Source organism: Nerophis ophidion, linkage group LG03 (genome assembly GCF_033978795.1).
Source record: "Nerophis ophidion isolate RoL-2023_Sa linkage group LG03, RoL_Noph_v1.0, whole genome shotgun sequence".
NCBI classification, from domain to species: domain Eukaryota; kingdom Metazoa; phylum Chordata; class Actinopteri; order Syngnathiformes; family Syngnathidae; genus Nerophis; species Nerophis ophidion.
Window position 1 is genome coordinate 30792425 of NC_084613.1, and position 11895 is coordinate 30804319.

Here is an 11895-nt window from a genome sequence, read left to right on the forward strand (position 1 = left end):
ATTAAGATTAATTTTAGAATTTTGATGACAGGTTTTAAATAGGTTAAAATCCAATCTGCACTTTGTTATAATATAACAAATTAGACCAAGCTATATTTCTAACAAAGACAAATCATTATTTCTTCTAAATTTTCTGGAACAAAATTTTTGAAATAAATTCAAAAGACTTTGAAATAAGATTTAAATTTGTTTCTACAGATTTTCTAGATTTGCCGGAATCATTTTTTTAAATTTTAATCATAATGAGTTTGAAGAAACATTTCACAAATATTTTTCGGCGAAAAAACAGAAGCTAAAAAGAAGAATTAAATTAAAATGTATTTATTATTTTTTACAACAAAAAAAATAAATGTACTTGAACATTGATTTAAATTGTCAGGAAAGAAGATGAAGAAATTTAGAAGGTAAAAATGTATATGTGTTTAAAAATCCTAAAATCATTTTTAAGGTTGTATTTTTCCTCTAAAATTGTCTTTCTGAAAATTATCAGACGTAAAGTAAAAAAATAAATGAATTCATTTAAACTAGTGAAAACCAAGTCTTTAAAATATTTTCTTGGATTTTCAAATTCTATTGGAGTTTTGTCTCTCTTAGAATCAAAAATGTCGAGCAAAGCGAGACCAGCTTGCTTGTAAATAAATACAATTTAAAAAATAGAGGCAGCTCACTGGTAAGTGCTGCTATTTGAGCTATTTTTTGAACAGGCCAGCGGGCGACTCATCTGGTCCTTACGGGCGACCTTGTGCCCGCAGGCACCGTGTTGGTGACCCCTGATGTAAATAAACTACGGTGAATTCAAGGACCGCCAAAATTAGTAGGACAAAACGGCTCTCGCCAAATACTCGAATCAGTGAAGCATGTTTAATACAAACAGTGTGCTTTATAGCAATTAGGGAGGCTTATGTCGTGTTTTTCCTCCGACAGAAACCATATTAAAACAAAAAATATGTTTTTTTCCCCCCTTTTTGAAAAAAGCTCCAGAGAGCCACGAGGGCGCATGCGCTTACCGAGCCGCGGGTTGTCGACCCTCGGTTTAGGTGAATGGTCACGTGGTACAATTCGGCAACGAGGCTCCACACAGCATTCTGGCTCCTCCCCTAAATGAAGCGAGCGGAGATACGCGCTACTCCGGTAACGCCCCCTGCAGTACTCAAGCCTGCGCACATCACTACATCCGGGTCATAGTTGAAACATGCTACAATACCTTGTTTTTAGCGCTTACCTCTAACTACGTGGCCATGCCTGTAATAATAATGTGTGGCTTTCCCTGTAGTGGAAAAACGAGACGGACAGAAGAATTAAAAGCTTATTTTGAACAACACACCGACAAAAAGATTCACGTTGTGGGAGATTCAGCTCTGGCGGTGGAGAAGAACGCCGTGTATGCGGGCAAGTTAAGCTAGCCGCGGCTAAACTCATGTCACCTCATGGAGGATTCCGATTTACCTACAACTTCTTTATTAAGTTATTTATTTAGGTATTATAATATACACAGGCTTTTTTTTAATACTAAAAGGCTTGTCCAAATGCGTGTTATTTAGAATTACACCTATGCAGCGAAGCTTGGCGACCCAGAAAAAAACATCAGTCAAAAAAGTGCACGGAATATATTGACTTTGTTTCGGTAATTGATGAAGCTGTTTGGTAAGTAGGGTTTTGTTTGGAACTGTGTGGAGTCTCAATGACGTGTGTGCAACAAGACTTGCCATTGTAGTGTCGAATTTGATTGTTTTTTTGAATTAGGGCTGGGCGATATGGCGTTTTTTAGACAGTTTTATGTCTTCCACAGCTCCTCTACCACACGGGGTCCCCCAGGGCTCAATCCTTGCCCCAATCTTCCATCCATTTTCTACCGCTTATTCCCTTTTTTGGGGTCGCGGGGGGGGCGCTGGCGCCTATCTCAGCTACAATCGGGCGGAAGGCGGGGTACACCCTGGACAAGTCGCCACCTCATCGCAGGGCCAACACAGATAGACAGACAACATTCACACTCACATTCACACACTATTTGCGCTTTACCTTCTCCCCCTTGGTTCTATTTTTAGGAAGTATGGTATTGCATTTAATTTGTATGCCGATGATTGCCAGATCTATATTCCCATGGCACAAAATAACCCGGTTCAACGTCTCATTGACTACCTGCACGACATCAAAGCCTGGCTTTCAGCTAACTTCCTGAGCCTAAATGAAGACAAAACAGAAGTTATGTTGTTCGGTCCAAGTTAAGGATGTCCCGATCCAGGTTTTTGCACTTCCGATCCGATACCGATATTGTTTTTGAACTTCCGATTCGATACCGATACTGGCCTATCCGAGCATGTATTAAAGTTTAAAGTTATTTAGCCTAATTAGTTGTCAGATTCATGTTGAAAAGGGTTTTAGTACTCTTGATAACAGCTAGCCAGCTGAATTAGGTGAGTTTGAATAATACACAATATTTGGTATTCAAGGATAACAAAATTGGTCCGCATTGCTGGCAGTAAGTCGGACACGTTTCCAGTGAAGGTTGGACTCCGCCAAGGCTGTCCTTTGTCACCGATTCTGTTCATAACTTTTATGGACAGAATTTCTAGGCGCAGTCAAGGCGTTGAGGGGTTCCGGTTTGGTGGCCACGGGATTAGGTCTCTGCTTTTTGCAGATGATGTAGTCCTGATGGCTTCATCTGGCCGGGATCTTCAGCTCTCACTGGATCGGTTCGCAGCCGAGTGTGAAGCGACCGGAATGAGAATCAGCACCTCCAAGTCCGAGTCCATGGTTCTCGCCCGGAAAAGGGTGGAGTGCCATCTCCGGGTTGGGGAGGAGACCCTGCCCCAAGTGGAGGAGTTCAAGTACCTAGGAGTCTTGTTCACGAGTGGGGGAAGAGTGGATCGTGAGATCGACAGGCGGATCGGTGCGGCGTCTTCAGTAATGCGGCCGTTGTATCGATCCGTTGTGGTGAAGAAGGAGCTGAGCCGGAAGGCAAAGCTCTCAATTTACCGGTCGATCTACGTTCCCATCCTCACCTATGGTCATGAGCTTTGGGTCATGACCGAAAGGATAAGATCACGGGTACAAGCGGCCGAAATGAGTTTCCTCCGCCGGGTGGCGGGGCTCTCCCTTAGAGATAGGGTGAGAAGCTCTGCCATCCGGGAGGAGCTCAACGTAAAGCCGCTGCTCCTCCACATCGAGAGGAGCCAGATGAGGTGGTTCGGGCATCTGGTCAGGATGCCACCCGAACGCCTCCCTAGGGATGTGTTTAGGGCACGTCCAGCTGGTAGGAGGCCACGGGGAAGACCCAGGACACGTTGGAAAGACTATGTCTCCCGGCTGGCCTGGGAACGCCTCGGGATCCCCCGGGAAGAGCTAGACGAAGTGGCTGGAGATAGGGAAGTCTGGGCTTCCCTGCTTAGGCTGCTGCCCCCGCGACCCGACCTCGGATAAGCGGAAGATGATGGATGGAATGTATGGATGGATGGATGGATGGATGGATAACAAAATAGAAAAAATTATACACGTCAAACAGAAATGGCATCATTTAACAGTAAAAAAGTTATATTTACATCTATAAAGTGCAAATAATGCTGTAAAAATTATTTTAAAAAGCCTGAGTGGGATAAAATGTCTATAACTCAGCATCAATACTTGCTCTTGAACAAGTGTAAACTTAAAAAAAAATACAAAAAAATTATCAACACACTTTTTCAAATGTTTGCCCCAGTCAGGGGGGGCAAACAATGGAAGTCCAAGCATGATGGGGAGATTCTTTCTAACAAAGACGAGCACTTCAAGAAGCTCAGGTGTCAACCTGCTCCTGTGTTCATCTATGAGTGCTAAAAAGCCTCTCACTCTTAAAAGTCATTAAAATGTCTTACAACTTTACCACCACGCTTGACTTTATTGTGGCATTGTTTTGCACTCCACCTCTTCATCTTTTTCGTTTTGTAGGGTAAAATAATCCCACACAGCTGCCGTTTTTGCCCTAGCTTTTAATTCACACTGCCGTCTTAACAGTTAGAACACAGACCTTTAGATGTGTTGAAGGTGTGCTGGAAAATGCGGAACGGAAGGTAGAGAGCAGCATAAGAGTGGAATGTATTATTAAAATTGGTGCGTTGGAAAATACGGACCGGATTTTAAAAAAAAACTGGATCTGGATCGGCATTTTCCCATGCCTTGCCGATACGCATTTTTTGTCAAATATCGGCGGCCGATCGGATCCAAATATCGGATCGGGACAACCCTAGTCCAAGTCGCTCTACCTCCCACAATGTTGATCTCGGCACTCCGACCCCGTATCTCACCGACTGTGTCACAAACCTGGGGTAAAGTTCGACTCAGATTTTAAATTCGAATAACAAATCAGCAGCGTCGTTCAAAAAAGCTTTTATCAATTACGCCAAATAGCGAAAGTGAAACCGCTTCTGTCAGGACATGAACTCGAGAAATTAATTCACGCCTTTATCTCGAATCGTTTAGACTACTGCAATGCCCTGAATGTGGGCATTAGCCAGGCCTCCCTTGCCCGCCTGCAGCTCGTGCAGAACTCTGCTGCTCGTCTGCTAACACAGACCCACAGACGTGAGCACATCACCCCTATATTAGCGTCCCTTCACTGGCTCCCTGTGCGTTGTCGAATCAATTTTAAACTTATATTTGTTTTTAAATGTCTAAACAACCTCGCGCTAACATATCTTTCCGACCTCCTGCAGCCTTACTCCCCCACCCGATCCATAAGATCAGCCGATCAGCTGCTACTGACGGTCCCTGACACAAGGCTGAAGCTTAGAGGTGACAGAGCATTCGCCGCTGCTGCTCCCAAGCTCTGGAACGACCTACCTCTGAGTGTTAGACAAGCCTCCTCTCTTCCTGTTTTTAAATCACTCTTAAAAACATACTTTTAATCCTTGGCTTTTAACACTGAGTGATATCCATCCTGCAATGGCGCCCCATTGTACACCTGCTGTGAACCATTTTTTTTTTTATCATGTTCTGTTTGTGTTGTGTTGTTTGCTCGGTTCTCGTATTATCTTTTAACCTGCCCATTGTACAGCACTTTGGCTACCCCTGTGGTAAATTTAAAATGTGCTTTATAAATAAAGTTGATTTTATTAGATTTTTTAAATATCTCTATATTTTTAGGCCGTATCAAGATACACGATATATATCTCGATATTTTGCCTTAGCCTTGAATTAACACCTCATGCATATAATCAAAGCAGTATGATGATTCTACGTGTCTACATTAAAACATTCTTGCTCCATACATCCATCTATTTTCTACCGCTTGTCCCTTTTGGGGTCGCTGAAGCCTATCTCAGCTGCATTCAGGCGGAAGGCGCGCTTACACCCTGGACAAGTCGCCACCTCATCACAAACAGTCTTGTTCATACTGCATTAATATATGCTCATTTTAAACTTTCATGCAGAGAGGGAAATCACAACTAAGTCAATTTACCAATACTGTATTTATTAAACTGTTATTAAGCATTCACGGGGAGAACATGCAAACTCAGGCGACTTGTCCTGGGTGTACCCTGCCTTCCGCCCGATTGTAGCTGAGATAGGCGCCAGCGCCCCCCGCGACCCCAAAAGGGAATAAGCGGTAGAAAATGGATGGATGGATGTTATTAAGCAGTGGCACAAACATTCATGTCATTTCACAACAGAAAGTTCAAGCTTGTCAGAGATATTTTAAAATAGGCTATTAGTGCGCTTTGGTGCATGATGTCACGAAGATGACATATCAAAACAACACTAAATTAAAGTGCACTTTTTGTACAGAACCCAACTGCAATAGTTTATCTTGTGTTTTTTCACACAAAATATTTCAACAGCCATCAAATAAAAATGACCAAAAGTGAACATTATTTGTTTTAAACTATTGTAGATTTTGTTCTCTACAAAAAGTGCGCTTTAATTTAGTGTTGATAAATTTACCTTATTGGGGTTTCCCTCTCTGCATGAAAGTTTAAAATGAGCACATGATCAAGAATGTTTTAATATTGACACATAGAATCATCATACTGCTGTTATTATATGCATCAGGTCTTAATTCAAGGTTAAGGCAAAATATCGAAATATACATCGTGTATCGTGTAATGGCTTAAAAATATCGAGATATTAATAAAAGGCCATCGCCCAGCCCTAATATATTTACATATATATATATATATATATATATATATATAGATACATATATATATAGATATAGATATATAATATAATATAATATACTTTGCAGATGTTGTGATGATGTATCTACTTATGCTGGCGGGTCGCGTCTTTTCCTGCGTTCACAAGTGATGTAGCTTGCCCACAGATGAGGGAAATTTGGCATTCATGTTGCTGCGTTTAGACTGCAGTCACATTTGAAAAGATCAGATTCCAATTGGATTTGGACTACCTAATGATATGGCCTGAATCAGATGTGAAAAAAATCAGATTTTCAGCACTTGGCAGCATTTAGACTGGCAAAAAAGTCAGATCTGTGTCACTTGAGGGTAAAAAAATCAGATTTGGTGTGCAGAGTAAACGGGGCCAATATGTTAACAGTGGTCCAAGTTTCTCTATACAAAAGGAAACTCTAGTGTTTTTAGGAATTTACTGCAAAAACATTTGTCTCACAAGTTTTGAACTGTTGAATAGCCCTGGTCTAAGGTGTGAATTTAGGGGAAATATGTTTTTTTCCCTCAACAGACAACACTTGTACAAACCCCGTTTCAATATGAGTTGGGAGATTGTGTTAGATGTAAATATAAATGGAATACAATGACTTGCAAATCCTTTTCAACCCATATTCAATTAAATGCACTACAAAGACAAAATATTTGATGTTCAAACTCATAAAAAAAATTGTTTTGCAAATAATAATTAACTTAGAATTTCATGGCTGCAACACGTGCCGAAGTAGTTGAGAAAAGGCATGTTCACCACTGTGTTACATCACATTTTCTTTTAACAGCACTCAATGAACATTTGGGAACTGAGGAAACTTAATTGTTGAAGCTTTGAAAGTGGAATTCTTTACCATTCTTGCTTGATGTACAGCTTAAGTTGTTCAACAGTCCGGGGTCTTGTTGTCGTATTTTACGCTTCATAATGCGCCACACATTTTCGAAGGGAGACATGTCTGGACTGCAGGCAGGCCAGAAAAGTACCCGCACTCTTTTACTTTGATGCCACGCTGTTGTAACACGTGGTTCTGCATTGTTTTGCTGAAATAAGCAGGGGCGTCCATGGTAACGTTGCTTGGATGACAACATATGTTGCTCCAAAACCTGTAAGGACCATTCAGCTTTAATGGTGCCTTTACAGATGTGTAATTTACCAATGCCTTGGGCACTAATACACCCTCATACCATCACAGATGCTGGCTTTTGAACTTTGCGCCGATAACAATCCGGATGGTTATTTTCCTCTTTGTTCCGGAGGACACCACGTCCACAGTTTTCAAATATAATTTGAAATGTGGACTCGTCAAGACCACAGAACACTTTTCCACTTTGCATCAGTCCATCTTAGATGAGCTCGGGCGGAGCCAAGCCGGCGGCGTTTCATGGTGTTGTTGGTAAATGGGTTTGGCTTTGCATTGTAGAGTTTTAACTTGCACTTACAGATGTAGCGACCAACTGTAGTTACTGACAGTGGTTTTATGAAGTGTTCCTGAGCCCATGTGGTGATATCCTTTACACACTGATGTCGGTTTTTGATGCAGTACCGCCTGAGGGATCAAATGTCCGTAATATCATCGCTTACGTGCAGTGATTTCTCCAGATTCTCTGAACCTTTTGATGATTTTATGTACCGTAGATGGTAAAATCCCTAAATTCCTTGCAATAGCTCGTTGAGAAATGTTGTTCTAAAACTGTTCGACAATTTGCTTACAAATTGGTGACCCTCGCCCCATCCTTGTTTGTGAATTACTTAGCATTTCATGGAAGCTGCTTTTTTACCCAATCATGGCACCCAACTGTTCCCAATTAGCCTGCACACCTGTGGGATGTTCCAAATAAGTGTTTGATGAGCATTCCTCAACTTAATCAGTATATATTGCCACCTTTCCCAACTTCTTTGTCACGTGTTGCTGGCATCAAATTCTAAAGTTAATGTTTATTTGCAAAAAAAAAAAGTTCATCAGTTTGAACATCAAATATGTTGTCTTTGTAGCATATTCAACTGAATATGGGTTGAAAATTATTTGCAAATCATTGTATTCCATTTATATTACATCTAACACAATTTCCCAACTGATATGGAAATGGGGTTCGTAAAAGGAAAACCAATGGCAGAAACTGCAGTAAGTAAGTGTTGCTGTACATTTTGCAGATTCCCAGAAGGAAAAACAGGTCCGTGCTGTGCTGAAAGCTGAAGTAGAAAGGTACCTGTGATGTATGAATATTATCATGTCAATCTTCTCAATTCACCTGTCATAATTTGTTGTTTTTAGGAAAGTCAACAAGGATGACATTGTGATATTGGATTCATTAAACTACATCAAAGGTAATTTATTCACCGTGATAATGTAGCACTGTACCTTATAAACGTCTTGTGATTTATTTACATTTTGGCTCACATGCTACTGCTAATGATTTTTTTACATTTTGGCTAACAGGCTACCGCTATGAACTTTTCTGTCTCACAAAACATGCACAGACCCCACACTGTCTGGTAAGTGTTATTGAAAAAGATCAGTTTTTTGACAAGTACAAATCAACCATTGTGGTCATTCTGTAAAGGTGTATTGTTTGACGTCAGAGGACGTGAGCTCAGAGTGGAATGCCAGCAGAGATGCAGAGGTGCAGTACACACATGAAATGTGAGTCAACACAAAATATAGTAGAAAGAAAACCTTCTTACAACCAAGACATTGCTCTTGTCTTTTGCAGCTTAAAGGCATTGGTTCTGAGATTTGAAGCGCCAGACTCCAGAAACCGGTGGGACAGTCCACTTTTCACCGTCCTCCAAGATGACACGCTTCAATTTGAAGCCGTAGCTGACGCTATTTTCAAAAGAAAGGCGCCGCCGCCGAATCAGTCCACACAAAGTGTAAGAATGAGCGGGACCATGAACTCTACTCAAGTACTTTTTATGTGAGCTCGGCCACAATGTTTGTGTCCCTGCAGCAACCACTGTCATCTGCAAACTTCCTGTACGAGTTAGACAAGATCACGCAGGACGTCTTAATGGTATGTTTTCTCATTCATTATTTATTATATTTTTTTTATTTTAAAATTGTTATACATTGACCAATCACAATAATGACAAACCGTTTTTCAGGTAACTATAAAGGAGCATGTACGGTGAAAATAAATTGCATGATAAATCTGTGCGTATACATCCATCTATCCATCCATTTTCTACCGCTTATTCCCTTTTGGGGTCGCGGGGGGCGCTTGCGACTATCTCAGCTACAATGGGGGGGAAGGTGGGGTACACCCTGGACAAGTCACCATCTCATCGCAGGGCCTGTGCATATACATGCGTATACATGATTAATGCGATTTATTTTTGTGGTTAATCCCTTGAGGACTCGTTAATTTTTACTGCCAAATGTATTCGATAATTCCATTAATATTTTTAGTATAATTATAATCTTATAACAAAAAAAACAACAATATATAATAGGCCAACCAGGTATTTTGTAGTGAATAACTACATAACTATTTAAATACAAATTAAGGCTGCAGCTTTTAACTTATTAAATTGGTTAATTTGGCTATAGAAAATATTTGGTTCATATTATGTTGCTTTGATTAATTGTTTGAGTGTAACCAATAATAATTTATTAAAATCTGAACCACATGCAATGCCCAAAAATGTAAATACGCAAACATAGTTTCCACATTAGAGCGGGGGTGGCGGCAAACATTATTATTCCAAAATATTTTTTTTATAAATGCACACGTTATGCGTTTTTTTTTAAAAATGAATGAAAGTTATAGCAAACAGAAACATGTATTTCAACTATTGCAACTTTTGCTTAAACTACGCATTGCTATAAAGTGTTTTATCCGATTCCTCAAATAATTAAACATACTAATCAATAGAAAATTAAAATAACCAATAACTGCAGCTCTAGTACAAAAAAGTTGTAAATGTTGAAGTTACGTTCAAGATCCTTTGTTGCAGGATTATTACTAGCTGACTGATTGTGAGTGTTTCACAACAAAGACTCAATGATGACTATTGATGTGGACCTGAGTAACACATTTTGGCAAAAGCATCGACTAATTGTGCTTGGATAATGTCAGTTATTAACTCTGTGTAGGTGCCACATAAAGGAGCATTGTCTTTGAAGGAAGCAACTTTTTTCACTTTTTGTAATGATCTACCTACTAATTGTAATGACTGATAATATGCTGACCTAATTTATGTCGTCTGATTGACGTAAATATTGTAATGCCATTGTATTTACTGCCATATGTGATCCATAAGTGTGTTATCTGTCTACAAGTATTAGTAACTGGATGTAGTATGATGTGTGCTTTTGGCTTTCTTTTAGGCAATTTTTAATGCACAGAAGACAAGTGTTCCTGGGGATTTTGTTTCAGTTCCTGGAGCCACAGAAAAAATATCCTTTGTTTCAGCAACTGGAAGTACTGGCATAAATGTGTGAGATTTGACATTGTCACCCGTGTCAGTTCCTATTGAGCTGTCACACTTAGGTGTATTTAGTGCATGGCTCAGTTTGAAGGCTGAATGAGTGCTTTTAAAGAACGCCATTAGGGGTTCTACCTTGTAAAATAGGAGTGATGGCAAATTACACAGGAGTGGATTTTTATTGGCAGCAGCTCCACATCAGGAACAAACACTTTTGATGTTCTTGTCTGATCACAGTGTAGCAAGCACAACGTGACTCGCTTGTACTTTTAGTTCTGCACAGGGAACACAGGAAAAAAAAAAAGTCCTTAACATGTTTAAACATTGTGCTGACCAGGAGTGTCAACATGGCCAAGCTGCGCAAATTCCGGCGGCAGTTCATCAGTTACACGAAAATGCACCCAACAGAGAACACGGAACAGATTTCCAATATGTTTGTACAGTATTTAAATAAGAGCCTTGATTAAAGATTGTCTTCAACTATTGTATGTCACATATTGAATGTCGGCGTGCCAGCAACTTCAGGGTTCCAGGTTCAATCACCGTCTCTGGCCATGATCTACGTCACTGCCGTTATGTCCTTGGGCAAAACACTTCACCCTTGCCCCCGGCGCTGTTCACACTGGTGAATGAATGATGAATGAATGATTGGTGGTGGTCGGAGGGGCCGTAGTCGCAAACTGGCAGCCTCTCGTCAGTCTACCCCAGGGCAGCTGTGGCTACTGATGTAGCTTACCACCACCAGGTGTGAATGAATGATGGGTTCTCACTTCTCTGTAACCGTAGTTAATCGATAGAAAAGTGTTATAGAAATGTAATTACTATATTACAATTATTTAATTATTTTTATTGTATCAAGTATTTTTTATTTCAGCCTGAAGTTAATCTAGAATTATTCCACCCATCCATTTTCTACCCCTTATCCCCTTCGGGGTCGCTGGAGCCTATCTCAGCTGCAATCGGGCGAAAGGTGGAGTACACCCTGGACAAGTCCCCCCTCATGGTAGAGTCAGACAACATTCATACTCTAGAATACATTTTTTAAATACCTTTTTACTACATTGTCAATTATTTAAAATAAAAATAAAAATGTATTATATAAGGTTGTCTTTTGAATACCACTAGAAATTTTGCCTTTTGTCTTAAATATTCAGGGGAAATGTCTACTATACTAGCTATGGAAATATAAGTCATTGACTTGCAGGACAGTGCCCTCTGCTGGATTCACAGGTGCATCACTTTCTTTCCCCGGCAACACCATTAATAAGCAACTTTTTCCATAAACTATTTTACAATTATTTAAGAAAAAAAATATAT

At 40.2% G+C, this 11895-nt stretch overlaps 1 protein-coding gene and 1 long non-coding RNA gene across 3 annotated transcripts; both read left to right on the forward strand.

Moving 5' to 3' along the window:
• The first annotated feature begins 1152 nt into the window (after positions 1–1152).
• Positions 1153–11061, forward strand: kti12 (KTI12 chromatin associated homolog). Of its 2 annotated transcripts, none has more exons than XM_061894835.1 (9): positions 1153–1389; positions 8305–8356; positions 8426–8478; positions 8591–8646; positions 8715–8794; positions 8865–9024; positions 9102–9164; positions 10481–10549; positions 10902–11061. In XM_061894835.1, exons 1-9 carry the CDS (start codon positions 1239–1241, stop codon positions 11043–11045), a joined length of 828 nt encoding a protein of 275 aa, XP_061750819.1. In that variant the 5' UTR covers positions 1153–1238; the 3' UTR covers positions 11046–11061. The 2 variants fall into 2 exon arrangements, with proteins under 2 accessions (XP_061750819.1, XP_061750821.1); XM_061894837.1 differs by lacking the exon at positions 1153–1389 and adding an exon at positions 1396–1644.
• On the forward strand, positions 1651–8172 carry LOC133549439 (uncharacterized). Its single transcript, XR_009806085.1, has 2 exons — positions 1651–2463; positions 3480–8172. It is a non-coding gene; the product is annotated as an uncharacterized LOC133549439 (long non-coding RNA).
• Positions 11062–11895: the final 834 nt, after the last annotated feature.

What these genes read in the sequence shown, in the direction of transcription:
- kti12 (XM_061894835.1), top strand. Translation starts at nt 1,239, where the DNA reads ATGCCTGTAATAATAATGTGTGGCTTTCCCTGTAGTGGAAAAACGAGA. An exon ending in GTGCAGTACACACATGAAAT is followed by an intron (nt 8,795 to 8,864) that starts GTGAGTCAACAC and finishes TGTCTTTTGCAG; the next exon opens with CTTAAAGGCATTGGTTCTGA. An exon ending in CGAATCAGTCCACACAAAGT is followed by an intron (nt 9,025 to 9,101) that starts GTAAGAATGAGC and finishes GTGTCCCTGCAG; the next exon opens with CAACCACTGTCATCTGCAAA.